At 50.7% G+C, this 26270-nt stretch overlaps 4 protein-coding genes across 4 annotated transcripts; 2 read left to right on the top strand and 2 right to left on the bottom strand.

Annotated features, from left to right (window-relative positions):
* The first annotated feature begins 3577 nt into the window (after window positions 1-3577).
* Window positions 3578-9364, top strand: LOC137902189 (oxysterol-binding protein-related protein 2-like). Its single transcript, XM_068746262.1, has 14 exons — window positions 3578-3656; window positions 3977-4126; window positions 4392-4503; window positions 4775-4850; window positions 5548-5682; window positions 5848-5945; window positions 6065-6247; window positions 7138-7245; window positions 7335-7424; window positions 7499-7625; window positions 8082-8201; window positions 8374-8497; window positions 8605-8695; window positions 9262-9364. The coding sequence occupies exons 2-14, from the start codon at window positions 4090-4092 to the stop codon at window positions 9362-9364; spliced, it is 1404 nt and encodes a 467-aa protein (XP_068602363.1). The 5' UTR covers window positions 3578-3656; window positions 3977-4089.
* A 2056-nt stretch (window positions 9365-11420) lies between these two features.
* On the top strand, window positions 11421-15711 carry LOC137908390 (proteasomal ubiquitin receptor ADRM1-like). Its single transcript, XM_068752796.1, has 10 exons — window positions 11421-11492; window positions 12715-12934; window positions 13022-13138; window positions 13324-13447; window positions 13523-13609; window positions 13698-13806; window positions 14038-14291; window positions 14549-14706; window positions 14793-14895; window positions 15238-15711. The coding sequence occupies exons 2-10, from the start codon at window positions 12725-12727 to the stop codon at window positions 15345-15347; spliced, it is 1272 nt and encodes a 423-aa protein (XP_068608897.1). The 5' UTR covers window positions 11421-11492; window positions 12715-12724; the 3' UTR covers window positions 15348-15711.
* A 145-nt stretch (window positions 15712-15856) lies between these two features.
* On the bottom strand, window positions 15857-20327 carry LOC137908381 (CDK5 and ABL1 enzyme substrate 2-like). Its single transcript, XM_068752783.1, has 10 exons — window positions 19049-20327; window positions 18862-18954; window positions 18476-18553; window positions 18251-18350; window positions 18009-18177; window positions 17656-17753; window positions 17090-17196; window positions 16790-16994; window positions 16459-16594; window positions 15857-15967 (listed from the first exon to the last, which is right to left on the bottom strand). The coding sequence occupies exons 1-10, from the start codon at window positions 19558-19560 to the stop codon at window positions 15909-15911; spliced, it is 1557 nt and encodes a 518-aa protein (XP_068608884.1). The 5' UTR covers window positions 19561-20327; the 3' UTR covers window positions 15857-15908.
* Window positions 20328-22881: 2554 nt separating this feature from the next.
* On the bottom strand, window positions 22882-26004 carry LOC137901684 (XK-related protein 7-like). Its single transcript, XM_068745730.1, has 3 exons — window positions 25466-26004; window positions 24008-24207; window positions 22882-23840 (listed from the first exon to the last, which is right to left on the bottom strand). The coding sequence occupies exons 1-3, from the start codon at window positions 26002-26004 to the stop codon at window positions 22882-22884; spliced, it is 1698 nt and encodes a 565-aa protein (XP_068601831.1).
* Window positions 26005-26270: the final 266 nt, after the last annotated feature.

Here is a 26270-nt window from a genome sequence, read left to right as displayed (position 1 = left end):
TCTAAGGCGTATATGCAAATGAAACTCCTGGTTCAATATTTGTAAGGATTCTCGCTCTCCTACTCCCTCGTTTAACTTAAACAAGCCGAACCTAAATCATTCAGGAAGCTTAAAAAACAAATACGCCGCTGGGACCAGCGAGGTGCTCCGACGGTGATTCGGTGCCGGGCCTTCACCTCTCGGGCTTTCTCCACCTCGGCCTGTAAGACCTGCTTGGACACTTCCAGCTCCTGCGTCTTCTCGCCGAGCGCCTCGTTTTCCCACTCCAACTGGGAGTTCTTCTTCTGCACCGCCTCCAGCTCGTTGTGCAGCCGGAGAGACACGCTCTTTGCCACCTGGAAGCGGAGTCGACAGCAAGGCGTCAGCGCTCGCTCGGTCTACCTTTAAGCTCCCGTCGGATGAGCTGCAGCACAGAGCTGCACTCGGGAACGTTCGCCGAGCGGCACGTCGTTTGGATAAAGCGGAGAGATGTTTTACGAGGGAACTCTTGAGAGTGGAATTCAATATATGAGAGGGCTATAGGGGGTAAGGCGGGGTGGGGGTGGGGGTGGGGGGGTAACTTTACACCACCACACACACCCTGGCTGAAAGAAAGAGAGTCTGGCCGCCACAATGGAGTCTCGTTTAACAGCGGAGCAAAGCTCTGCCGGGATTCTGATCCAGATTACGGAGGTTTTATGTTCCACGCTCGTCACTTAACTAGACCACGGGACGACAAAAATTACAAACAGGATGCATGATGATGAAGACATTTCAAACTAACAACATTTTCTGTGGTGCCGACGAACAGAAGGAGAACGTTGGGCTCCACTCGGTGACTCAAACAAATCCGGCCCTTCGCTGTGAGCGAATAACAAACTGAAACGGGATAAAACGGTTTGGAAGGACGAGCTGAAGAGATTTTGGCAGCAGAAGCAGAAGTGATTCAGGCAAAAGGCCCTTTAGGACGAGGAGCTCTGGCTGTTTATAGCTACGTGTGAGTTTTAATGAGACCACACCAGCAGGAAGGAGGAGGAGGAGGAGGAGGAGGGGGGAAGACGTCCGACCTTGATGTCATGCTCCAGGCTCCTGACCAGCTCCCCGTCCACCTGTCCGGTCTGAGCCACCCGGATGCTGCGGCGCTCCACCTTGCGGAGGCGGTACTGCAGGATGCGGCAGGTCTTGTTGGCCTGCTCCAGCTGCAGCCTCAGATCCTGCAGCCGGTAGACTTCCTCCTCCTGGAACACGTCACGCATTTCCAGCATCTCGCAGCGAAGCTCCTCCACTTCATCCTGCAGCCGCAAAGAAGCAACACGGAATGGCAGCCGTTAAGGAAGAGCCGCCGCCTGCTTTTAATTATGCGTTCAAGCCCGCTTGCCCGCAGCGGGTCGACGCTTTAGGACAGAAGTCGGAATCTCAGATGGATAAATTATCACATCTTACAATGACTGTGTTCTAATAAGAAAAGCCACAACAGATGAAAGGATGAACAGAATGAACATCAGAGAGTCGACTTGCCCAACGAAGGAACGCTCCGAGGTAAACGTCTCTCCAGACTCCAGAGGAAACTGCAATTAAGTTTAATTACTGCCTTCAAGTGACGTCATTTCATTCCAGGAACTACGTTTTTGGGATGAGGACTTCTCAGAAACTGCTTATTTCCTATTGTTTAGTTTACACTATAGCACCTTTATTTGAACAGGCCAGAACAAGTAACGCTTCAGATGACTGATAATAATAATAATAATAACATAAACAATGGCGTTGAGGTTTGATTCCTGCCGGAGAGCTTCCTGCAGATCAAATAATCAGCAACCAAAAGCGGACATTCAGATTAAAACGGAGGTAAATCAGGAACTAAATGTCATTTAAACCAGAATAAGTAGTTTGCGTTAAACCCACCTTTAAGTATTCGTTCTCCGATCTTAGTTCCTCCACCTCCCTGACCAGGTCGTCGGTTGTCTCTCCCATCATGAGATCCATGAAAGAAGGGTCAAACAAACCGAGAGCCCCCCCAGCGGCACCGGGCTGTGGCGCGCAGCCGCCTCCGGGCGCCTTTACGCACGGCGCGCCGCCGCCGTTCCCACCGCTGTCCGGGCACAGATACGCGCGCCCGTCTATCCATCTTACCGGTAATTCATTGTCCGAGCTCGGAGAGTCGCGCTTGTTACCGTCCGATGGGCAATCTGACACCTCCGAGCTGCTGTCCGAGGCGGAGAGCTTCCCGGACAGGCATCCGGAGTCCTTGCTCAGGTCCTCTGAAGCGTTGCTGGCGTCGGAGAGTTTCCGGTGCGCTCCGGGGCTCCTCTGGCCCGGCTCAGCCGTGGCGCTCCGTGACACGTTCCCCGGTCGTTTTCCCTGCGATCCCGAAGTTTTCACATCCTTCTCGGGAGCGCAACGAGGCGCGCAACGAGGCGCGCAACGAGGCGCGCCACTTTGGACATCGCTGAAAGGCGGATCCTTCATCCTTTTCTGGTGCTTGGCTTGTTTCTGGCTCCGGAGCGCAGTCTTTGCGTCCTTGTCCGCGTTTCTGTTCATTCTGACTCGGATGTACGCAATAAATCGGGTATTCAGCTGCTCTGGATCAATAAATGTTCATAGTTTTTCAACGAATACTTTTAAAAAGACCTAAAATTCAGCAGCTCGCCGCTCACTGGAGACATCCCTCCGGCTGTTCTTCATCCTGCGCACTGAAACTTTGCCTAAATGTGCGCAGAGAAATGAAGGGGCAGTTCCTGGACAGCCTCCAATTTATACAACATTTCCTGCCTTGATTTCCAAAATAAAACACTTTCATCTGTCCTTGCCGGAAAAATGAAAACGTCTGTTTGCTCTGAACATTTCTAAATTTCTCAAAATCGTCCACGAATCTTTTTTTTTTTATTATTAAAATCAACATATTTTAACTGTTTTTGTCTGCACATCGGCAGATCCCACAGACGACATTTTCATCAGCGATTTGTGTCACTGTAAATTATTTTTAGGTTTTATATACAGTATACATGTGAAGAAGAATTATAAAGTTCATCTCCAAATGCTGAATTATACTGAAAGTCAAACAGACCATTAGTCGAATTCCATATAATATATGTATGTGTGTGTAATTCTATCTATCTATCTATATCCTTTAAGTCAGCAATGAATTTGAAAAATGAATGTTTGAAAAGGAAAGTCATTTCCCTCAATTTTTAGATTTCAAGGCACTTTTAAATAATCATAAAATGCATAATGCATTACATTTGAGTTGTTTTGATTGTTTGTTTGTTTGTTTGCTTGTTTTTATCGTGGAACTGCTCACGGGTAAATTGCTGCCACCTTGTGGATCATTTGCGCAATAACATGAAATTAAACATGAAATTATCGGGTTATCGGTCAAAGCCCATCACAACAGTGTATTTAACAGATCTCCTTAATAAAAACTTAAATAATAATATGGCACGCTTCCGTACCAATCAATCAATTTGATCAATATTTAGCAACAGGGGGCGTCACGTCCATCCAGATAAAGTTTAACGCCTGTTTTAGCCGTGTCGAAAATAACTCCTGGTCCTTCGCTGTGATTGGCTGTCACGCCTGTCCATCACGATGTCCTTGCCGGCCACTTCCGCCCTGCCTCGGAGCGGCGAACCCTTCGCTTGTTTACCTTTCTAGGGCTGTTATTCGAGCCCGATTCGCAGGTACATCCGGCCGAATTGCGTTTAAATCTTCCTCCGAGCGTCTACGTTCATAACGCGGACTGATTTCTGCTGCCCGTCCTCCGCCTGACGCTTTAATTTATTGCAAGCCGGATGCTAAAGGCTAGTTAGCGGCTTGCTAGCTAACAGCCGATGCTCTCTTGGGGAGTGTTGGGGGGGGGGGGGGGGCAGAGTTAACTTTATTGACAGCTTACAGTAGAAGCAGTTATTTTAGTTATTTATATCCTGTCTTTAGAACCTGCCTGGCTTTTCGCTACGACGAGCTGCGGGCCGTTTTGCTAACAGTCCGCCCCGCCCCGCAGGTCGTTGTTTTGGGCTGCCCGTGATGCTTGGAGAGAGGCTGGGCTGCAGGGACAGGCCGATGGGGGGAAACGTGACTTTCTGAGTACCGGAGAGTTACTTTCTGTACTCCAGTATGAACAGCGAAGAAGAGTTTTACGACGCTGAGACGGGTAAGCTGGGCGGACGAGGTGTTTTATGTTCCGCGGTCCTTTCCCAGCTCATCTTTTTATTTGTATTGTTAATTGTGGATGATTTATGTACTCAGGACTTTAAACGGAAACAAGACCGCAAGGGCTTTTTTGAAACGCTCCTCTTAGACAGGATGTTTGACTGTACTTGTACTGTAATACATGCTACTGTGTGACTGTACTTGTACTCTAACATTCTATCTAATAAATATATTCATCATCATCCTCTTCCGCGCTCGTCCTTCAGGGCTGGAGTCGGATGATTCCTGTGAGGTCAGCTTTAAAGATGCCCTGGTGTTCGGCAGCGAGGAGGCGAGGGACGGCCGCGCCACGCAGGAGAATGGCGTGTGGGAGCGCAGGTGAGCACAGTGCGTGTATGTGTGTGCACGTTGCATCGGGTTGGGGGGGGGGGGGGGGGGGGGTCGCGTTTTGATCTTATCAGAATGTGATCTTCCGCGTCCACTGCAAGCTGAAAACCTTCTGGAATGTGAAGCAGCACATTTTGTTCTGCCGTGACACGGAAGCTTGTGCGTTAGAAGCAACTCGTCAGCCAAATATCCCTCCTGATTTCATATATATATATATATATATATATACACACATTTATTTTTTTATACAAATGTGCTCCAGGAAAACCCTGCCGGCTAAAATGATCTCCAGAAACAACTACAGCGTGTGGAGCATACTAAAGAAATGCATCGGAATGGTGAGTCCCAGCTGCTTCCACACGGGAACCTTTACACCCTAAAGGTCTGTTTGTTGTACATATTATGTGGCTCTTTAATTTATTTATTGTTATTTTGCACCTGTGGTGTAATTTATTTCGATTTTATTGTTATTTTGCATCAAGTTAGTAATTTAATATTAGTTTTATTCGTATTGTTAAATGTCGATGATTTATGTACGAAGGACTTTCAACGGAAACAAGACCGCAAGGGCTTTTTTGAAACGCTCCTCTTAGACAGGATGTTTGACTGTACTTGTACTGTAATACATGCTACTGTGTGACTGTACTTGTACTCTAACATTCTATCTAATAAATATATTCATCATCATCAGGTAATCGGGACAACTTCGTCTATACCTAAAATCAACTTTGCTGCAAGAAACGTTGAGTCCGAGTCCGAAATGTATTTCTTTGAATAATATTTGCATGTCTGAGCTTTCGTTGCGCAACCAGAAGATCAGTCGCGGCTGAACTCTTCCTTCTTGCTCCTCCTCGGCCGCCTCTGGTCGTCCTGAAAATGTTCTTGTATGTTTGCAGCCATTTTAAAGAATGAGTAAACAGCCCAAATGAATTTCAGAATGCGATGACTGAAGCACGTACCGGTACTCCCGTCTTCACGGGACCGCCACGCGTCGCTGATCCGGCAGTTCTTGCATATGTTCATTGCCTCCTGCAGGAACTGTCCAAAATAGCAATGCCAGTCGAGTTCAACGAGCCGCTGAGCTTCCTCCAGAGAATGTCGGAGTACATGGAGCACACGCACCTCATCCACAAGGCCTGCAGTTTGTCTGACTCCATGCAGCGCATGCAGGTAAAAAGAAAACCACTGAAGCTTTCAAGATGATTATTATTTCCCCGTGATAAATCAAAGTTTGCTTCTCAAACTGTCGCCGTTTGAAAATCATCGCTCAAATTTTCCTTTAAGTCGAGGCGGTGTCTAAAACCTGTCTGCTCTGCTGTGCTCCGTTTGTGACAGCTCGTTGCTGCGTTTGCGGTTTCGGCGGTCGCGTCTCAATGGGAGAGGACTGGGAAGCCTTTTAACCCTTTGCTGGGGGAGACATTTGAACTCGTAAGGTATCGGATGAGCCTGAAAAGTCTCGCGCGGAGTAGAACAGCTTTGTCTCAGAGGTTAGACCGATTTAAATGAACCGGAAATGTTTGTGTTGTTTTTCTTCTGAAACGTGTCTTTGAAGAGAGGATGAAGGATACAGATTGATCTCGGAGCAGGTGAGCCACCACCCCCCCGTCAGCGCCTTTCACGCCGAGTCTCTGAAGCAGGAGTTTGAGTTTCACGGCTCCATATACCCAAAACTCAAGTTCTGGGGCAAAAGCGTGGAGGCGGAGCCCAAAGGCGTCATGACGCTGGAGCTGCTGAAGTGAGTTCACGCGCCGGCGTCACGGGCTTTCAGCCGCCTTTGATTTGATTTATTATCTATTACGACTCTCTTCTTAAATCTCACTTAAATATTACTCACTTATATTTACATCAAGAAGAGCACTAGAAAAACACTCAGAGAGCGCAGACCTCCGCCAAGCAGCTCATTCCCCTCCTAACTGGATCAGCACCAAAAGGTTCTAGATGGTTCTTGGTCTCTTTACACACCAACCATGAAAAGTAAAACAGAATTTTGAATCCGTAAATGATTATGATGTCATCCAATTAAAATGTAATATTTCTTCCTGACCTCATTCTGGATCCGATCCAGATGAAATTCATTGGTAAGATAGAGACCCCCCCCCCCCCACATGACTGTGTCAAATGCCATAAACATCGGTCAATAATCAACCGAGATATTGAGGAGCACATTTTGAAGCTACATTGACTGCAATGTTACTGAAAATTAAAAATTGATCCAGAATCCAGGATCTCTTCTTGATCATCGCCATAATTGAATACCTTAATCTGTTCTTGGTAACGTTCCCAATATTTCCTGAAAGATTCTTCAAGATCCACCCAGAACATTTTGCTAACAGACAGACAAACAAACATCATAACCTTTTTTTAATTTTTAATTAAAATTTTTAGTTTGTTAAATGTCAGTGTCATTTGTTCAGGCGTTCGATTAATCAGTGTAAATAAATCTGGATCAATAATGATACAGATCAGTCAGTCGAGGTCTTTCTTGTGCTGGGAGGTTGTTACTTTTAAAATGTTTCCTTATAATTGAGAGTTTACGACGACGCTTAGTGAAAAGAAGAGTTTAAAGAACAAAGTTCTTCTCATTAGAAGTTCCACCAGCAGGAAGGTGAATGTGATTTGTTCCAGACATAAAGAAGCGTACACGTGGACGAACCCCATGTGCTGTGTGCGGAACATCATCCTGGGGAAGCTCTGGATCGAGCAGTACGGAACCGTGGAGCTCGTCAACCACAGGTGCGGCGACACGGACCCGGCCGCTGACTCAAACCGGTTAGACGATCGGTGATTGGCTGACGGGATTTATTTTGCGTGTCGTTCGTCAGAACGGGAGAAAAATGCGTGCTGACCTTCAAACCCTGCGGCATGTTCGGAAAAGAGCTGCACAAGGTCGAAGGCTACATCCAGGACAAAAGGTGAGGGCGTGAAACGGCGTTTATAACGCCTGCGACTCCCGTTCTATGGCAGAATGTCCTTTCTGTCTGCCCAGGAGGAAGAAGCGGCGAGTGATTTATGGGAAGTGGACAGAGTGCATGTACAGCGTGGATCCAAAGGTCTACGAAGCCTTCAAGAAGACGGACAAGAAGACGGCGGGAGAGTCTCGGAGGCAGAAACCCGTGAGTGACGCTCGATTCCTCAGAGCGACGTCTGATCTCCCCCGGGGTGATGCTCCGATCTGACGTTTGCCGAGCCCGTTTTATTTCTGACTTTGTGACTGTTTCTCAAACGGTATCTTCTCCTTTCACGATAACATGCGGTGGCTTTGGTCGAAGGTAAGGTAAAACGCGTGTTTGATCTCTGCCCTGCGCCGCCGCTGTTGTCTGGTTCGACTTGTGTCCAGCGTGGATGATTGGTTCGTTGCCAGCACTGACCCATAATGCCTTGCGACGACGTGCTTTGTTGCTTGACAAACGTGTTGAATTTGTGGCGACTGTGAATCCACCCGTTTGCACCCGTTCTGGACGTGCTGTGAGCGCTAGCGTCGCTAGGCCGCGTGCGATGCCATTAACTGTGTGCGTGTGCGTGTGCGTGTGCGTGTGTGTGTGTGTGTGTGTGTGTGTGTGTGTGTGTAGGAACATAGTTGTGAAGGTGAAGAAGCTGATGAGATGCCTGAAGTTCAAGAGACTGTGACTGTGATACCAGGAAGTGCCTTACTGTGGAGGATAACGCCTCGGCCTGCACACTCAGCACAGGTCACTCCCCCTCACACACACACACACACACACACACGCACACACACGCACACACGCACACACACACACGCACACTCTGTCGTGGTTGATAACGTGCAGATGTCATGCTTTCTGTTTTCCTCATGATCTCAGCTTTAGTTTGTGCTCTCTACCCCCCCCCCCCTCTGTTCAGATGTATAACTTCACCGGCTTCGCCCTGACGCTAAACGAGCTGGAGCCCGGCGCCGAGAGAACGCTGGCGCCGACAGACTGCCGGCTGAGGCCCGACGTCCGAGCCATGGAAAACGGAGACATGGGTAATGCCGGCTTGACTTTCGGAGCTGGAGACGATCTGGAAAGACTCTGTGAGTCTGTGGAGCCTCTTCACACCCCCCCACCCCCCCCCGTGTTTGCCTCTGTTTAGATACAGCGAGTGCTGAGAAGGAGCGTTTAGAGGAGAAGCAAAGGACCTCGCTGAGAGAACGCAACAAGGATGAGGAGGAGTGGACGACCAGGTTCGTCTGTCTTTCTTTGGGACTTTCCAAAGTGTTTTTTTAAGAGCTTGCAAATGAAAGTCCGTTTGGGGGGGGGGGGGGGGGGAACATCAATAAGAAAGCTGCTCTTTTGTTTGAAAAGAAGTCATGTGGACAAAATAAACAAGATACGATGACATCATTCCCTCTGAGTAAACCGGTTTATCGTCATAATTCTGATCTACATTTGAGTTGTCCGTGCCACTCGGTTAATTTTTACATGATGGCCATAACGATCCTACGACAGATATTTTCAGATCAATAATGGATTAATTTCATTAATACTTAAGGCTGCAGCACAGCCACTTCAAAAAAAAAAACACAGAATAAATGCATTTAGTTGAGGAGACTCTTCTCTTCCTAGATCAGATCTTTAAAAAAATGGTGAATATAGCTGAAGGAAACTTTCCCAGCAATAAAGGGAGCGGTTATTCCCTCGATGTTTGTCGTCCAGGCCGCATTCAGAAGGTCGGCGTTTGTGCGTGAAACATCGCAGCCCTCTTATTCCTGTGGATGGAACTGGTCCTGCACGGTTTGTGTCTCCTCAGGTGGTTTCGGCAGGGAACAAACCCTCACACGGGAGCCGAGGACTGGCTCTACGCCGGCGGGTACTTCGACAGGAACTACGCCGACTGTCCCGACATCTATTGACACTGGAGGCGCTCGGTCGCAAGGATCTGCTCTCCGATAGGATTCACTTTATTTCTCGGCGTCGAAGATTTGTGTCTCTGTGCCGTTCAGACGCCCACTGGTGCCGTGTCTCAGTGGAAAAAACGAAAGGCCGGCATCAAAACGTTATCAGATGGTTACTGTAAAACCTCGCGCACAGGAGAGTTGTTATAATAAGGTGAATTTTAGGGTTTACTTGCTGTACATTTTCAAACACCTTTTTATGTGGTCTCATGATTCCGACCATAATAGTCCACGTGGGATGCTCCTCGCCTGTGGGGGGCGTCGCGCGTGTGAGACCACGCTGCTGACTCGTAGAGGACGCGTTCAGTAATAGTTCAGGTACCTGATCGTAGCGTTTTCCTGTTGGTGTGCCGCACTCTTGTGTCCATTTAAATATCAGGGGTTATTAAAAACACGTCGCTTAATTTTTTTTATATAAACCCTATTTGAATATTGGATGTCTATTTTAGTTCAAACCTCCTGAATGGTCACGCGTGTGATCTGTGAATAGAGATTAAAGCTGCTGTCATTGTTGTTGTTGTCCACGGCAACAGATGAGGCGTATGCACGGTCACCCCGTATGGTTAGTCACCCAAGCTAAAGCCATAAGAACCTTAATGCACTCAGTCTGTACAGAGGAAATGCATCCAATAAGCAGCCTGATAATAATAATAGTCCCATTATTCTTTCTTTTACTTTGATTTGGGGCATAATCACGTTCACAGATTCGGAACGACTGGAAATTTCATGTCGCCATGAAGTCGGTTGGATGAAACTCGCTGGTCGGCAACTTGAACCCTGTTTTTCGGTCTGTATGAGTTTACATTTTGGCACCTTCTTACGATTAGCCGTGTGCAAAATGAGCTGTTATCACTTCCTGCTTGCCGTGCCCAACGATGTACCGATAAGGGGATGTTTCTCAGGCTGGATCTAGAGATATGAATTAGCGTGTGATTTTCTGAGCAGCGGCGTTTTTAAATATAATCCCGGGGGGGGGGAAGTGTCGCTTGATCTCAAAATCGCTGTGCGTCGTTGACTGAGACGTGACTCTGAGGAGTCGGAACGCATTTCAGCTCTTGTCTCTCCCTCCGCATCACAGCTTGAAGTTTAAAGAGCTTCATCAAACAGATTCCGAATTCTAGACTTTCTTTTTTTCTGTACTTGGACGAGCGATCCTCAATGTTCTCAGACTTTCCGCTTTAACGCGCTGAGTCATGTCTCCACCGACGTAGCAGCAGCAAACAACACGGGGCACAGGCCTTCGTAAACCTATGCAAACCGATCCACCCAGTCTGCCCTCCTGAAATGTGAATAATATAACTCTTAGCCGCTCTTTAACTTGTAGCCACTGCTTCAGACACTAAAGAGGCAGCAGTTAATGAATGTCATTCGCGTGTTATGTGCCGCTTGCATACCCGGCAGGGGCATTTGTAGCATTAGAGAGAAGCTATTTTTTGTTGTTCGACAGCACTAACCATGCGTAGACTGCACATTTGAATGCCTACAGTCCATTGCACATGTTGTGTTGTGAAATATCCACCGTGTCTTTCCCCAGCTGCTCTCATCTTCATTTTGAATTCAAAGCACTTTGCGAGGCCTGCAGACACTCAAAGGTGGTTTTCTCTTTGCCCTCTTGATTTGTCTAACGTGGAAAATGTTTACATTATTTGTTCATTTATCTTGTATTTATCCTCATCGTACTGTTACAGACACATGACCATATGCATACATGACCTATTTGAGAAATAAATTATGGACTGTCGAAACTACAAGATCTGTCATGTTTTGATTTCGCATTATCGGTTTCGACTGTTAATATTGTCTTATTTGTACCGCTGGCTGTTCATACAGTCTGGACATTTAAATGATTATTCACAATATCGGAAAAGTTGCTCCAAATGTAGAAGTACTTGGATTTATTAAGTAATAAATACCTACAACAGACCTCGAAACAGCCATTGCGCCATCCCTGATGCGCATGCGCAGTAGATTTAAAGCCTTAACAGTGACACCCGGTTCAGCCAATAACATTGAAGCACAGGCGGCAGCCAGCCAATCGCTATCGTCCTGCGTGTGTTCGCTTGTTCTCCGGCTGAGCGATACTTCAGTGAGTAAATATAATTATAAACAGCTTATTTTTGAAATATGTTTTGACGTCACAGCCTTTTCACCGAGTTATTGTTTGGTTTTCACGTGTGAAACGTGAGGCTGTGTCTCCGCGGGGGCCGCATAGAACCGAAAACGCGCCGCTAGCTTCAGGATAGCCGCTAGCTACAGGATAGCGGCTAGCTACAGGATAGCCGCTAGCTATGAGTCATCATGAGTTAACTGGGAGATTCCGTGATCCGGTCCAAATATTTCTCTTTGTCATTTTATTTAACCGAGTTATTGTTTAGTTTTTACGTGCGAAACGTGAGGCTGTCACCGCGGGGGCCGCATAGAACCGAAAACACGCCGCTCCCTACAGGATAGCTGCTAGCTACAGGATAGCTGCTAGCTACAGGATAGCCGCTAGCTACAGGATAGCTGCTAGCTACAGGATAGCCGCTAGCTACAGGATAGCTGCTAGCTACAGGATAGCCGCTAGCTATGAGTCATCATGAGTTAACTGGGAGACTCCGTGATCCGGTCCAAATATTTATCTCTATCATTTTATTTAACCGAGTTATTGTTTAGTTTTTACGTGCGAAACGTGAGGCTGTGTCTCCGCGGGGGCCGCATAGAACCGAAAACACGCCGCTCCCTACAGGATAGCCGCTAGCTACAGGATAGCTGCTAGCTACAGGATAGCCGCTAGCTATGAGTCATCATGAGTTAACTGGGAGATTCCGTGATCCGGTCCAAATATTTCTCTTTATCATTTTATTTAACCGAGTTATTGTTTAGTTTTTACGTGCGAAACGTGAGGCTGTCACCGCGGGGGCCGCATAGAACCGAAAACACGCCGCTCCCTACAGGATAGCTGCTAGCTACAGGATAGCTGCTAGCTACAGGATAGCCGCTAGCTACAGGATAGCTGCTAGCTACAGGATAGCCGCTAGCTACAGGATAGCTGCTAGCTACAGGATAGCCGCTAGCTATGAGTCATCATGGGCTAACTGTTCTGGGAGATTCCGTGATCCGGTCTAAACATTTCTCTTTATCATTTTCTTTAACCGAGTTGTTTGATGCAGGGGCGCGTCTTAGCACACCTGTAAGCTAACAGCAAAAACAATATCAGCTATAAAATGAGAAAATAATATTTAAATATACACTATTAACACGATCCTTAGCGGAGCGACACCGCGGCCTCACAACCCCCCACAGCCCGTGTTTGTGTCTCCTTCCAGCCTCCTCATCATGGCCTCTGGAGCTCTGTTCCCCAGCATGGTGTCTGGGTCTCGCGGCTCGTCCAGCAAGTACCTGGTGGAGTTTCGTGCTGGGAAGATGAGCATGAAGGGCAGCACCGTGACCCCGGACAAACGCAAAGGTCAGGTCTACATCCAGCAGACGGACGACTCCCTCATCCACTTCTGCTGGAAGGATCGGACTACGGGGAACGTCGACGATGTCGGTGGCACGGTTTTTTTTTTGCATGTATAATTCTCTCTAATATATTGATATTTGATATTGACCCGCTTTAATGTCTCCGTTCAGGACCTGATCATCTTCCCCGACGACTGTGAGTTCAAGCGGGTCAACCAGTGCACCACCGGACGCGTCTACGTCCTGAAGTTTAAAGCCGGATCCAAAAGGCTCTTCTTCTGGATGCAGGTGTGGGCTTCTCACACGTTGCCGTGACGATGTTGTCTTGCTGTCGTGTGAAATCGCGTAATATCACCTTCACGTATCGACTCTCTCCTCGCGTCCCGATCACGCGTTTAGCACCCGTAGTTCTCGTTTGCTCGACGTCGACTATAAACACTTTTCACCGCAGAACTAAAACGCTCTGATTTCAGGAGCCAAAGACCGACAAGGATGAAGAGAACTGCCGAAAGGTGAACGAGTACATCAACAACCCCCCCATGCCCGGCGCCCTGGGTAGCGGCAGCAGCGGGGGGCACGATCTGTCTGCTCTGGGAGGTAACGGATAAAGAACCGGAAACTGAATCATCAGCAAACCTCGTTTCTGAGACCCTGTTCCCGTCTGATGTTCAGGGGAGGGCGGCCTGCAGAGCCTTCTGGGTAACATGAGTCACAACCAGCTCATGCAGCTGATTGGGCCAACTGGACTGGGCGGCATCGGTGAGTGCGTTTTCACATTTTGCGGACGCGAGCAGACGAAGCGCGGCGACGTCCTGGCCCGACGGTGCCGTGTTGCTTTGATTGACAGGCGGTCTTGGCGCGCTGGCCGGTCCGGGATTGGCCAACCTCCTGAGCAGCAGCGGCGCCAGCAGCAGCAGCAGCAGCAGCGTTCCGGCGGCCAGTAGCGCCACCACCAGGTGTGTCGTTCCTGTCCAGCATCCCAGTAGCGTCCATCTTTAGTAAAAGCTCTTTTGAGACGTGGAAGAACGGAGGAAGAGTAAACGAGAGGCTGATTTCCTGTACCTGATCAATCGGAGCCCCTCCCCCCGGCGGCGACACATAGACCTCATTAACATAAACGCGATCGCGTTAGACGTGAATAAAACGTCCAGCGATCTGCGGTTGACTGAACTTCTTTCACGTTTCAGTCCATCCACCGCCGTCACCCCCACCTCTACGCCTGCCGCCAGCCGCCTCGGCTCCTCCCAGGTTCCAACCACTCCCATCACGCCCTCCGTCACCACGGCGGCCTCCCCCACAGCCACGACCCCCTCCACCCCGGCCGTGTCCTCTCCGGCGGCGGGGGCCGGGGCGGGGGCGGCCGCCCCCACGCAGCCCATCCGGCTGAGGGACCTGCAGAGCATCCTGGCAACCATGAACGTTCCGGCCGGAGCGCAGGGAGGTGAGGAAAAACGGGAGGCGGTGAACTCAAACGGACGGAACGCCGATTCCGTTCCGTCTCACAACGCTGCGCGTCGCTAAGGCAACCGACTCGGTCCTTTCATCTGCAGCGGAGACGTAGAAACACCCTTTTCTTCCTTTACTTCCGTTTTACTGGCCTTAATTCACGCGTGTATTTTTTTGACGACACATTTCCTGCTCCGTCGTACGCCAGCTGGCTGCTGGACCCTCCCGACGGCGTTTTGTTCTTTCCTGCAGTGGATCTCACCAGCGTCCTGACCCCGGAGGTCATGGCTCCCATCCTGGCCGACCCTGAGGTGCAGCAGAGGCTGACGCCCTACCTGCCCTCTGGAGAGTCCCTGCTGCAGAGCACGGAGGAGCTCCACAACACGCTCAGCTCGCCGCAGTTCCAGCAGGTAAGCCGGGCGCCGCCAGGCGCCGCAGTCAGGCTTTTCGTGGGAGTCCGACTCGCTCACGCCCCCGCCTGTCTGTCTGCCTGCAGGCTATGAGCATGTTCAGCAGCGCTCTGGCGTCGGGGCAGTTGGGGCCTCTGATGAACCAGTTCGGGCTTCCTGCTGAGGCCGTGGACGCCGCCAACAAAGGAGGTCGGTGTTTCCACGGGACGCCGTCGTACGGCGAGGGTGTAAATATAACCGTGTCTGGACCTGTGAACGAGAAACGCTCGCCATGCGCCGTATTGAGTCATGAAGAGCAGGATGAAATCCGGTCGTAAAGTTTATTTCAAGCATAAATAAAACCAAACCGAGGAAGCAAAGAGGACAGAACGGACGTATTCTGGCTCCGCTGGTCGTCGGTCGATACCCGGTTCTCTCATGATAACCAGGATCAATAATAATAATCGACATGCCGGACTGAGTTTATTCAGTAATTAGTCAGTAGTAGAATAATTAGCAGCTCTAATTCCCTTTCATTTTTCACCCCTGCAGACGTGGAAGCTTTCGCCAAGGCCATGGAGACGGAGACGGAGACGAAGTCCGAGCAGGACGGCGAGTCCAAAGACAAGAAAGACGACGACGAGGACATGAGTTTGGACTAAGAACTCTAAACGCTCGAATTTAATTTATTTATTCAGCTGCTTTGTAACAATAAGGATGAAGATCGTGGTTAGTATAGTAGAACCCGTCGGATCGATGGATTACCCGGTTCTACCTGCATGCGTGTGGAAACCAGGGCCGAGTAAAACCATGACGAGCTCCAGCTGTCGCTTCGCCACCTGCTGCGTTTTCATACGAAGGACCACGAATCGATTCATTTTCATGGACTGAAAATATATTTCACAGTAGGAATACGTTTTTTTTTGTTTTCACCCATTTGACAACAACCGTACAAAATACATCGTTTTCTGAAATCACATCTGTTTGGACACCAGTTCAGATACAGAAAATAAAAATCAATCAACATCACGTCTCTGATTATCAAGGCTTCCGAAACGTCGAAGCTGAACATCGATACACGAGGAGATGGTTAGAGAACGCCGCTGCAGTTTCAGGCACTTTATCCGAACTTCACGCCCAACGGCGTCCAAATCCAAGGAGTTCTAGACGAGTACTGCAGCGGGTCGGCGCGGCGTCCGCTCGGAAGGGGAGCGCCGCCGGTTTCAAAGAGGGAACTCAAACGTCTTTGGGTTTGTCAGACGGAAAGTAGAAGTCCTGAGAGCTGAAAAATACCACGACGAATAGTACCAACGACTGAGCGGTAAATTCCAGTGGATTTTACAAACACAAAATATTTAAATACCACAGGTCACATTTTTATTATAAATATTATAATACCTCTGTTTTAAATAAGACGAAACACGGAGCTCCCGTTAAAGTCCCCATCTCAAGAATAAATGTGTTGGGATTTGGGATTATTGGAGGAAAACGGTGGGAATATCAAGTAGACATAAATTAAAGGCCACTTTCATGTGATAGAGATGTAAAAATACTCCATCCATGTATCCGTGTCACAGTGGGTTTACCCAACCGTGTAGTTCTTTGTCTAATAAATAATACTACACAGGTCGCGTGTCAAGACGACGAAGGTGCGGAATAGTTCACTACAAACGTCACAGCTTCCGATACGGTTTTATAAAAATAAGTTAAAAAAATAAAGGCCACTAGAAACCAAAAGCAAGTTGCTCATTAAACACACACACACACGCTAACCCTGCTGCGCCAGCCTCCGGTAGTGTGGCATGACCTTGCTCTCGGGGAGGTAAAGTCCCATCTCCAAGGCAACCAGCACCGGGAACTCCAGAGGAATCAGCTCCCGTCTGTTGATGCGGAAACGCTCCTCCAGCTTCTGCTCGCGTGAGAAACGAGAGAACAGAGGAAGAGCTTGAAGGGTCACATGACGCGATGCGGGTCGAGGCCCGGGAACAGTGCGCTCATCGCTAGCGTAGCGTAGCAGTAGCCCCGGGCTAGCAATAAGCTCACTTCAGCCCTGCGCTCTCAGGGCTTTTATTTTCTCTGGTCGGCGTGACGACGGATCACTCACGTCGATGAGCTGTTTGACCTCTGGCTTCCTCAGGTCGCTGCTGATCTTAGCCGCCAGCAGCACGCACGCCGCCGCCACGAGCTTCCTGTTCTGCTTGTTGAGGCGACCCTGCAGCGCCAGCTTCTCGAAGTAAACGAACGCCATCGCCATGGTGACCGGCTGCAGGCCGAACTCCTCGCTCACCGCCCGCATCTCTCTCTTCAGGCTGGTGGAGAGAGATAGGGAAGGAGGGGGGGGGAGGAGTTTAGAGGGCGCAGAGGAGAACGTGGCGCTCGGCGGCGGAAGGAAGGGCGTCTGTACCTTCTTATCTTGCTCAGAGTCAGCTTGATGTGAGGAAACTTCTCCTTGAAAATGTCGTTCATGTCCTTCTTGAGGTCAGACGGCTTCACGTACTCGACCACCGTCGTCTGCAGGGAGGGAAACAAGCCCGTAAAAAACCTTGGCGTGGCATCGGCAGAGAGGAACGCAACATTCACCCACTGCCGCGGGAGATCAATAGAATCCAATCGGAGTTATGATCATACGTGAGCTGCATCTCATTATGCAAGCAGCTCCCTGCGGCACATTTACTTCCGATTGTAGAATAAATTAAAAGGGAGGAATGGAAGGATAAACTTTGAGAAATACTAAGGTGCAAACTTCAACCTCCTGCTTCCTAAAAGCTGAAACGCACCTCGTTTTAGTTCAGCCTGTTAAAAGTCGAGTCAAATATGAAAACATCCAGCTGAAAGGAACGCTAAAAAGTAATTTGAGGCTTTGTAGTTTCCGGTTTAGCCACACTTTTGAGTTCCAACTATTAATTCGGAGCTCATCCTGGAGCCTCGACGTTTGACCTCATCACGACACTGAAAACGACGAGCTCTCACCACGTAGGATGCAAATATCAGAACCCTCTTGTGTCTCCCGCAGGGCCACTGAGGATCATTGAGCAGGTTCGGATCGTACTCCGACAGCTCCTCCACGCCTGGAGGGGAAAAACAAGCGCAACAGAGGGAGTCGGTGAAACGGCAGCAGGAGTCGGTGAAGCGACAGGGGGAGTCGGTGAAACGGCAGGGGGAGTCGGTGAAATGACAGCAGAGCAGGAGTCGGTGAAACGACAGCGGGAGTCGGTGAAACGACAGCGGGAGTCGGTGAAGCGGCAGGGGGAGTCGGTGAAGCGGCAGCAGAGCAGGAGTCGGTGAAGCGTCAGCGGGAGTTTCAGCCTTCATCGGGGGCTTACACGGATCCTGGGTCACGCCGCCGTTTGGGCGAGCAGGACCAAAGTTCCTCTGCCCGTTGGCACGGAAACGGTTCTGCGTGTTCTGAGCCGCGACGTTGTCCAAGGCGGCGCCGCTCTTCGGCCTCACCAAGGCGTTGGTCGGATAGAGGAACTGAGCGTACGACACCGTCTGAGGAGGGAGAACGAGACGCATCAGGCGTCCGTCGGAGCGACGAGAGCGCCCCGCGATGGTCGCCGTTTACTTTGCCGCAGGAGCCCAGCTCCACGCCCTCCAGCGACGGGAGCAGGTCGGCCGCCGCCGCAGAGGACAGCCTTTGTCTCTGACACTCCAGCTTCGGATCGCTGTCGGGGAGACACAGAGCGGTCATTACGCAGCGGCGCCGCTTCTTGCCGACAGCCGTCAGACAGGAGGGGGGGCGCTCTCTGCGCGGGGCGGGGGGGGGGGCGGGGCGATGCGTTCGCTGTACCTGAGGTGAGCGCTCTCTCCATAGGGCAGCACCGAGAACGCGGCGTAGAGCGACCGCTTGGCACAAACCAGCATGATCCTGCGGGACACAGGAAGTACAGGCAGACAGAACGGAACACATTTCACTCCATCGGACGCAGCCATTCGGGTATCGGTGCAATAAATAACGTGCACATAACGTGCACATAACGTGCACTGAATGACTGCTTGTCACACCTGAGTACTATTTTTCGTTCCTTTCATGCGAGTGTGGGAGTGACAATAAAACTTTCTCGATTCTTGACCTTACAAAGTACTAGAAACGCTTTTGACACTGCAGCAGCCGGTAAACGGACCCCGTCAGGACATTTTGGACCCGGTTCGGGTTCGGGTTCGGGTTCGACTCACCTGCAGCCCCGGGTATCATACTGCCTCATACTCTTAATGAAGTGGACTTTCTTTGGCACCTTGGGTCCAGGAGAACCGGAGACATTCCTCAACCTGAGGAGGGGGCAGGGGGGGGGAAGGTGCTGAAAGCTTCCGGTGTTACCTGTTGATCTCATCTAACGCGGAAGTCCCGTTTAAAGCCGCTCACCTCTGTCGTGAATCCAGAGAATTGCTCGTCGGGACTGGGCTCAGCGCTGCGGGCGTGGACCTGGCCCGGGAGCAGGGCCGGTGTCCGGCGGGGACCGGGGACACCGGGGACAGAGGGGTGTCCGGGGTCAGCGTCTCGGCCTCCAGAAACACCTCGTTGGCCCCTACAACGCTCGGCCCGGCAAGTCCCGGAGACACCGCGGAAGACGGTGGGACAGGACCGAACTCCTCCTGAGCACCGGAGGACGAGCTTCCACCGGCCGGAGCGGGCCCCGGCGCCCCCTGGCTGCCCGCCGGAGGGCGCTCGACAGCGGCTGCGTCGTCCTCCTCCGCGGGGCCTTGGTCGCTGGTCCGATCCCAACGGCGCTGGCCGTCGAGCGAGATGTTACTGAGGAACAGCAGCGCCGCTTGTCTCCTCCGCGAGTCCGTCGCCTTCCTCCGGTGCTCCCGCGGAGTCTTTGGCTGCTTACCGCCGCGGCCGCTAGCTTGTAGCCCGCAGACGGCGGTCGCCATGCTAGCTTCGAGGAAATCGCACGAGCGTCTGGTACGTTTTAACGGCCCCGCCTTCTTCTGTGTTCTGATTGGTTACATGAGAATTAATTATGCCGACTGGCTGTGAAGTCTCGTAGGTGATTGGATGGCACACACATTATGTAAATAATCTTGTTGTTGATTGGACGTATGGTATTAGTGGGCGGTGCATTACAGACAAAAGCGTATAAACCACAGATTGAGTTAAGTAATAATAATAAACCAGTTAAAACAACTTGTTTGTTTATTTTTCCGTGCCTAAGCTTCAAATGTACTAAGACTATAAGAGGTTTTGCAAAAGTACTGTTTATTTATTGCGTTTAATGTGTAAATAATGCATATTTTCTTACTGATTAACATTTGATCATTATCTTGATTACATAAGTAAATAAAATAAAAATAAAAATAAAAAAATGTATGCACCATGTATTTCTCAGGCTATGTAAATACGAATGATACGGATCCTCCCCGTGGACTGATTCAACCTCTGGAGGTCATGACCCTGCAGGACGGACGGACGGCGGCCCACTCCTCAGTCGGAACCGTTGCTGCTGAGTCTGCAGGGAATGTTCACGCTGTACTCCTCACCCGACCAAGCTGGGCGCACACGCGCTCGCCGTTGTATCTCGTCAGCATCCGCTTAAGGTCCTCGGGCTCGTCGGCCATCGTGCTTCAACGGTTCCTTATCGTTTCGGCTTGGCGGGCTTTTGATCTCTGTCACTGCAGGGGCGACTCAGAGCTGTCGATCCTGATTCTGGGTCCGGCTTCTTCTCTCACACCATGTCGTTTAATGGGAGAGTTTGCTCCGGCATTTTAATTTGGATTTCACATCCCTTTAACTTGCAAACATGACGCTTCAGCATGAAATCTTTTCCGTATCCTGGGTAGAAGTAATCAATAAAAGAGATTGATGGACATCCTGAACTTTTCCTGCCTCACAGTTGTGGAAAATAACATCTAAAGAGTGTGTTAGAGTCAGTCCATCTGTTGAGAGGTGGCTACGCAGCAGGGAGTGGTGATTAGTGCAGAACCACTAATCCACTGATCCACTAAGATAGAGACGGGATTTAGTCTCTATCCAATCAGAACAATCTTAGATGCGTCTATCTATCTATTAAAAATGCCCTATTATGAAATGAAATGGTTTATTAATAAAAACATTTTACAAATTCAGTGCGAGCTGCAAGTAGAAATGAGACGATTATTTAGACGTCAGAAGGATGCTGAAGATCAAAGCTAATCGTCTCTGCTCTGAATGTGGAAAGTCATTGTGACGCAAATAAACAAGAACGTTCACTTTGGTGTCCAAAAGCAGCTTAGCCCCAGAGCAGAGTCTGAGATCAACCGTCGTAAAACGGCGGAGACGTTCACCACATCACGCGAGATGCTAACGATGCTAAAGACAGAGTCACCTGTGCTCCGTCTTATTCTCGGGTTACACCGCCAGAGCATTGCGGGGGTAAACAGTTTTTTGATCAAATGTCGGCCAAATTGTTGCTCAAATGGGTTTCATTTATCAACGAAATCCATTATCACAATTTCCCGTCGCCATCTTTGAGGTCGAATTTGTTTTCTCTCTACTGCCACCTTGTGGACAGATCAAAGTGAACGTACAAGTTGTATAAAATATGTGTACCTATTTGCTGAGGATGCACTTTTATGTCTCCATGGAGACTATATGAACCGTAAATAGCAACAAACACCGACAGCGTAAACGGGACAGCGGCTCCGTTGTGATGCTATTTTACGTTATCGTAAACAACAAACTTCAGGTAAACACATTGCTCTTTATTTTAGCAACAACATAAAATCGCCTCCAGTTCCTCGTTAACCTTTTTTTTTCTGTTCATCTCGCTCTGAACACCAGCAGCCTGCCCAGTTTAAGGCTTTTTGATCCTCGCTTTGTGTGTGAGCTACAGCCCCCCCCGCCGACACCGAGCCCATTGCACGGTCCGCCGTGGACGCTTTGTGCTAGCACCATAGTTCTCAAACACACACACACACACACACACACACACACACACACGCACACACACACCCTCTTGTGTCTATTCTATACTAAAACAAAGCCCTGATAAAGGAGAGCACAGTAACACTTTGTTTTACAGGTCTTTTTGTGATCAAAAGTTTAATTATACAAACTTCCACCCGAGCGTCTTATTACGTCACATAAAAGCAACATCCCCGCGATGCTTGGACTCCTCGACTCTGAAGGGAATTAGAATCACATCGGCGCCATTACTGGCATCAATCCATCAAGGCAGAAGCAGAAATCCGCCGTCCCTCTACAATAAAGCATCGCTCCGGATCCAGATGACCATTGGATTTTCCCTCCTCCCTTTATTTTTGCGTGAAAACAACAGATCTGTAGCACAAAGTGTCACAGAAAGTCCATCAGAGCTCTCTGGAGCTGTTAGGAGTCTGTAACTCTTTTCAGACAACAAATTATTGACATACTACGACAAGACGGTCCCTCTGAAACGTCATTGTACAGTTTGATTTACATGGATGTGTTTCCTACATGTGTCCGATGGACGCGGTATGAAAACACAACTGCTGAGAGTCCCGTTGGTGGAACATACTGTCGATGGAAACCATAACGCAGCTTTCTGAAAGAAAGTGCATCTTCTTAGAATAATAGTGATATAATGTCGTCGTCCCCCCCCCCCCCCCCAAAAAAATAAAAAAACTGATTGCTTGTAAACACACACAAATCTTTTTGTTCTAGCTTACTTCAAAAAAAAAATCTAGTACCACAGGAATGTCGTAAATCCCACTAAGAGCATTAAAATGCTGCAAACCCCGTCACGAATAATCCCATTTGTTTTTACATTCAACTCAAACGTTGCTTTTGAACCGCCCTTCGGTTTCACGGTTCTCGGCGCCTGCTGTGTGTTTTTAGGCTGTCGCCGCGGCGACATCGCTCTCCTGCAGCTGCCATAAACAGGCAGCGCATGTTGAAGGCTCGCCCCTGTTGTCGGCCGCCTTGAGAGGACTTCCGGTCTCTGATTGACCAAAGGGCTCCGCCCCTCTGGCCACCTGTGCTCGTCTCTAAATTCACCGGACAGCGACTTCTACCTGTACCAAAACCTGAACCTGAGAAATGATACAGAAAACTAAATATGCACCATCATCAAACGACATCACAGCACTTTGCCTTTGTAGAAAATAAAGACCCCGCCCCCCCGTCCCAACTGTCGGTCTCCGCTACCCGGCATTACAGAGGGCGTGGGGCTGAAACGCACCGCTCAGTGGGAGTCAACTACCTGCAGGTAGTGAGAGAGTCGCCGCACCTTCCGCACGTCACACAGTGGTCTCGTACTCCGTCACTTCTTTGGGTGTGCCCAGACAACGGTACTGAATCCTTGGCGTCACCGGGGCGGCGTGTTCCAGCACAAGGATGGTTTTACGCAGCCGGCGGTCGATGAAGTGAGCGTCCCAGGCGGGGTACTTCTTCCTGGGCAGGTCTACACGGATGACGGGCCCCTCTGTCCTGGGCGGGAGGTCGCTGACCGGCGCCTGAGCGCCCCGTGGCGGTCGCACCTGAAACACGTCTCCGTCTACCCCGGCTCCCTGCTGCTCCCTGTCGGATCCTTTAGTTCTCTGAAGGGTTCTGGGGGGGCTGCTCACCACGTCAGGGGGGAGGCTGGAAGGAGGAGAGGCCGGCGACTCCACAGGCGCCTCCTTCTCCACAATATAACCCCAACCTGAGACGGGACCGTCGGGGTGCAGCAGGCAGTAATACACAAACATGAGAAAGGTGCCCAGGGCGTAGCTGCTGGCCACCACGCACACCAGGGCGACGGCGTAGAAGTCCGAGACACGAGCGCCGCGGTACAGGTACCAGGCCGCCGTCAGCGCCACGTTCTCCGCGAACACGGTCAGGCTGTAGATGAGCATCCTGCAACGAGTGCGCCCCTCCCTCACGCTGAACCAGCAGAACACGTATATGATGCCCACCATCATGTTGTAGACGATCTCCTCCCATTTGGACATGCAGAAGTCCGTCTCGCCCTGAATGATCCAAAACGTCATGATGCACCAGTGGGCCACGATGAAGATGCCGAAGTACAGCTGGAACACGGAGGCGAAGAGGGCGAAGGCCAGAGCGCGGGCCCCGATGGTGAACAGGTGCCACAGGATCTGGACCACGACGGCCTTGTAGCTCATGGGCAGTTTATCGTCTCGGGAGTCCCTCAGGACTTTCTGATAGGAGGCGATCATCCAAGCGAGGGACATCAGCGAGGCGGAAGCCGAAAGCCCTGAGGAGGCGGAGGGAAAGTGAGCGAGATGGACCAATTTAGATTAGATCGAAGCGGCGGTGATGGGGGGGGGTCGCCGTCTCGCCATTTAGCGCAGGAAAAGCGTACATTTCCACGAGGCGTTTGTCCACGGCGCGGGCCGCGGACAACCATTGTGGGACGCTCACCTTGAAGGGGCAGCACGTGCCGGGCCTGGATCATGATGCTGAGCTGCAGCACCAGCTGGGGGGCGCTCTTCAGGAAGGACTCCAGCAGACGCAGCATGCTGATGTCGGCGCTCTCGAACATCATGCGCCAGTAGAAGTGGCGCCGCTCGGGGTCTCCGTGCCACCGGCTCTGCACGCCCAAATACAGGGCGTGGACGTACCTGCGTTCACCGGAAGCAGACGCGAAATTAGAAATAATAGGTGTCCTGGTTCCATCGACGGTGCGTTCAGGACACACTGGGAAAATACAAGATCTGTGTAAAATGATTTGACAGCTTGACCCGATCCCATTAAAAAGCATGAATATATTTGCGTTCCTCGTGTGTCGGTGAAGTTGCAGTTGAACTAGTTGATACTCTGCTCAAGCATAATTGATAAAGATCCTGATTGGCTGTTGATGTGGCCAATCCCCATCTATGACGCGCAGTAATGAGGGTCAAAGTCGGAGGTAACGCAACCCCGTGCGCCATCTCTGGTGTGCTGCATGACATTTCATTCCCACAGCAACAGACCAAATTGATCCCGGTTCACCTGCCCCGGTGCGTATATCGGTGACGGATCATTCCCGAGTTAACGGTAATCCTCTTAATGTGGCGGACGCGAGCGGCGGCGGCGGCGGCGGCGGGCGAACGGGACGCGCACACGCGCGGCAGCTATAAAGGCATTACCGGTAATTCTGTGCCGCCACAGTGTTTTAATGCGCTCCTATAGCTCGGACATGGGAGTCTAAGCCTCCAGGAGGAAGTGAGGAATCAATATTCATTACCCGCTGGGAGGGTGGAGAGAGAGAGCGAGAGAGAGAGAGAGAGACTAAAGCCTGCGGATAAAGCAAACAGCTGATTTGCCTCTGATTTCATCATTACACATAATTTGTCTCCACCTAACACCCCTAACTTTTTCTTACCCTCCTCCTCCTCCTCCCACCGCCTCCCTGACTCCCCGCCACGCACCGGAGGGAGCGGCTGACCTCCAGACCGATACTCCAACCGGGAGCGCCAGCGCGCATGCAGCATTGGGTTTGAGTCTCCCCGGTAATCAAACGCGTTTGGGCTCGGCGGAGAAACAGGCAGCAGATCTGAGAATATAGATTTTTCAAACATGAAGGCAAAAGAGCCTCAAGCGACGAGCTGAAAATACACGAGACGAGGTGGGGGCGCGCATTTCACCAAATAGGAAGCTGCGCTCCTGACATTTGTGGGTTTTCTCCAGCAGCCTTCTGGTCCAAACCCCTCAGGACGCGCGTATTTTTACTCCGTCGTGTGGATGCCCTGATGATTTTTCCAGGGGAGATGATTGACCTATATAAATGAGAACGGGGTGGAGTCTGATGCTCCTTTTCCAAGCTGGGTGGGGGGCAAACATGAAAAAAGGCGTTCTGGCCACAGTTCTCCCTAAATGACGCGTTTTTTTCTGACCCACCTCCAGACCTGCGCCAGCTGAAAGATGTGGATCATGGCCTGGAACAGCCACACGAAGACCCTGCAGCAGCCCCGGGCTCCTCCCCCGGCCCCCGGCCCCCCCGGCAGCAGCCCCCCGGCCGCGTCGGGGCGGCCAGCGCCCCGCTCGCCGCTGTCCTTGGTGCTGAAGTCGCTCTCCGCGCCCGACGCCGCCACCACGGCGGCCGCGGCGGTGTCGCTCTCGGCGGTTTGGGAGAAATCGTAGGCGAACCATCGGAAGCTCAGCAGCTGCACGACCACGGACGGGACGATGACAAAGACCAGAGTCAGGGCGAAGCACCAGTAGTACCTCCGCAGGTAGTAGTCCGCGGCCAGCCACAGGTCGGAGGCCCCGTCCGAGAAGAAGACCAGCAGGGCGCACAGCGTCCAGCAGAAGTCCGGGAGGGTGTAGCGCTGCTCGGCGGGACGGGGCCGGGGAGGCCGCGGGTCGGAGCTGGAAGGACACTCGGTGGGGATTTCTATTCGCTGAGAGACGGCTGCACCGTCAGATTTCGCGGCCATGTTTGTTGTAGAGAAGAGAGAGAGGAGGAGGAGATGGGAAATGGATGGAAGGGGGAGGGGGGGGGGAAGGAAGGCAGGGAGGTGGGGGAGGCGGGCCGGGGAGGAGGGGGAGGGGGAGGAGAGTCACCGCTGCTCATCAGCGGTGATAATATAGAGAGAACGATTTTAACGACGATGACCTAAAAAGTTAAAATGATTGATCACAGCCGGACTCGAAAGTCAAAAATAATGGATAAGACATTTTGATTTGAACCTTTGCTTCTTTT

Source organism: Brachionichthys hirsutus, chromosome 2 (assembly GCF_040956055.1).
Source record: "Brachionichthys hirsutus isolate HB-005 chromosome 2, CSIRO-AGI_Bhir_v1, whole genome shotgun sequence".
Taxonomy (NCBI): Eukaryota; Metazoa; Chordata; class Actinopteri; order Lophiiformes; family Brachionichthyidae; genus Brachionichthys; species Brachionichthys hirsutus.
This window is presented reverse-complemented; position numbering and strand designations above follow the sequence as displayed.

Bases quoted from the DNA above. Each gene is read 5' to 3' on its own strand.
- LOC137902189 (XM_068746262.1), top strand. From the start codon at position 4,090: ATGAACAGCGAAGAAGAGTTTTACGACGCTGAGACGG. The intron at 6,248-7,137 runs GTGAGTTCACGC...GATTTGTTCCAG, and splicing joins ATGACGCTGGAGCTGCTGAA to ACATAAAGAAGCGTACACGT. The intron at 7,626-8,081 runs GTGAGTGACGCT...GTGTGTGTGTAG, and splicing joins AGTCTCGGAGGCAGAAACCC to GAACATAGTTGTGAAGGTGA.
- LOC137908390 (XM_068752796.1), top strand. From the start codon at position 12,725: ATGGCCTCTGGAGCTCTGTTCCCCAGCATGGTGTCTGGGTCTCGCGGC. The intron at 13,448-13,522 runs GTAACGGATAAA...TCTGATGTTCAG, and splicing joins CGATCTGTCTGCTCTGGGAG to GGGAGGGCGGCCTGCAGAGC. The intron at 14,707-14,792 runs GTAAGCCGGGCG...GTCTGCCTGCAG, and splicing joins GCTCGCCGCAGTTCCAGCAG to GCTATGAGCATGTTCAGCAG.
- LOC137908381 (XM_068752783.1), bottom strand. From the start codon at position 19,560: ATGGCGACCGCCGTCTGCGGGCTACAAGCTAGCGGCCGCGGCGGTAAG. The intron at 18,554-18,861 runs GTGAGTCGAACC...TGTGTCCCGCAG, and splicing joins TATGATACCCGGGGCTGCAG to GATCATGCTGGTTTGTGCCA. The intron at 16,995-17,089 runs GTACAGACGCCC...TCTCTCCACCAG, and splicing joins ACTCTGAGCAAGATAAGAAG to CCTGAAGAGAGAGATGCGGG.
- LOC137901684 (XM_068745730.1), bottom strand. From the start codon at position 26,004: ATGGCCGCGAAATCTGACGGTGCAGCCGTCTCTCAGCGAATAGAAATC. The intron at 24,208-25,465 runs GTGGGTCAGAAA...CGGTGAACGCAG, and splicing joins CAGCTGGCGCAGGTCTGGAG to GTACGTCCACGCCCTGTATT. The intron at 23,841-24,007 runs GTGAGCGTCCCA...CCGCCTCCTCAG, and splicing joins GCACGTGCTGCCCCTTCAAG to GGCTTTCGGCTTCCGCCTCG.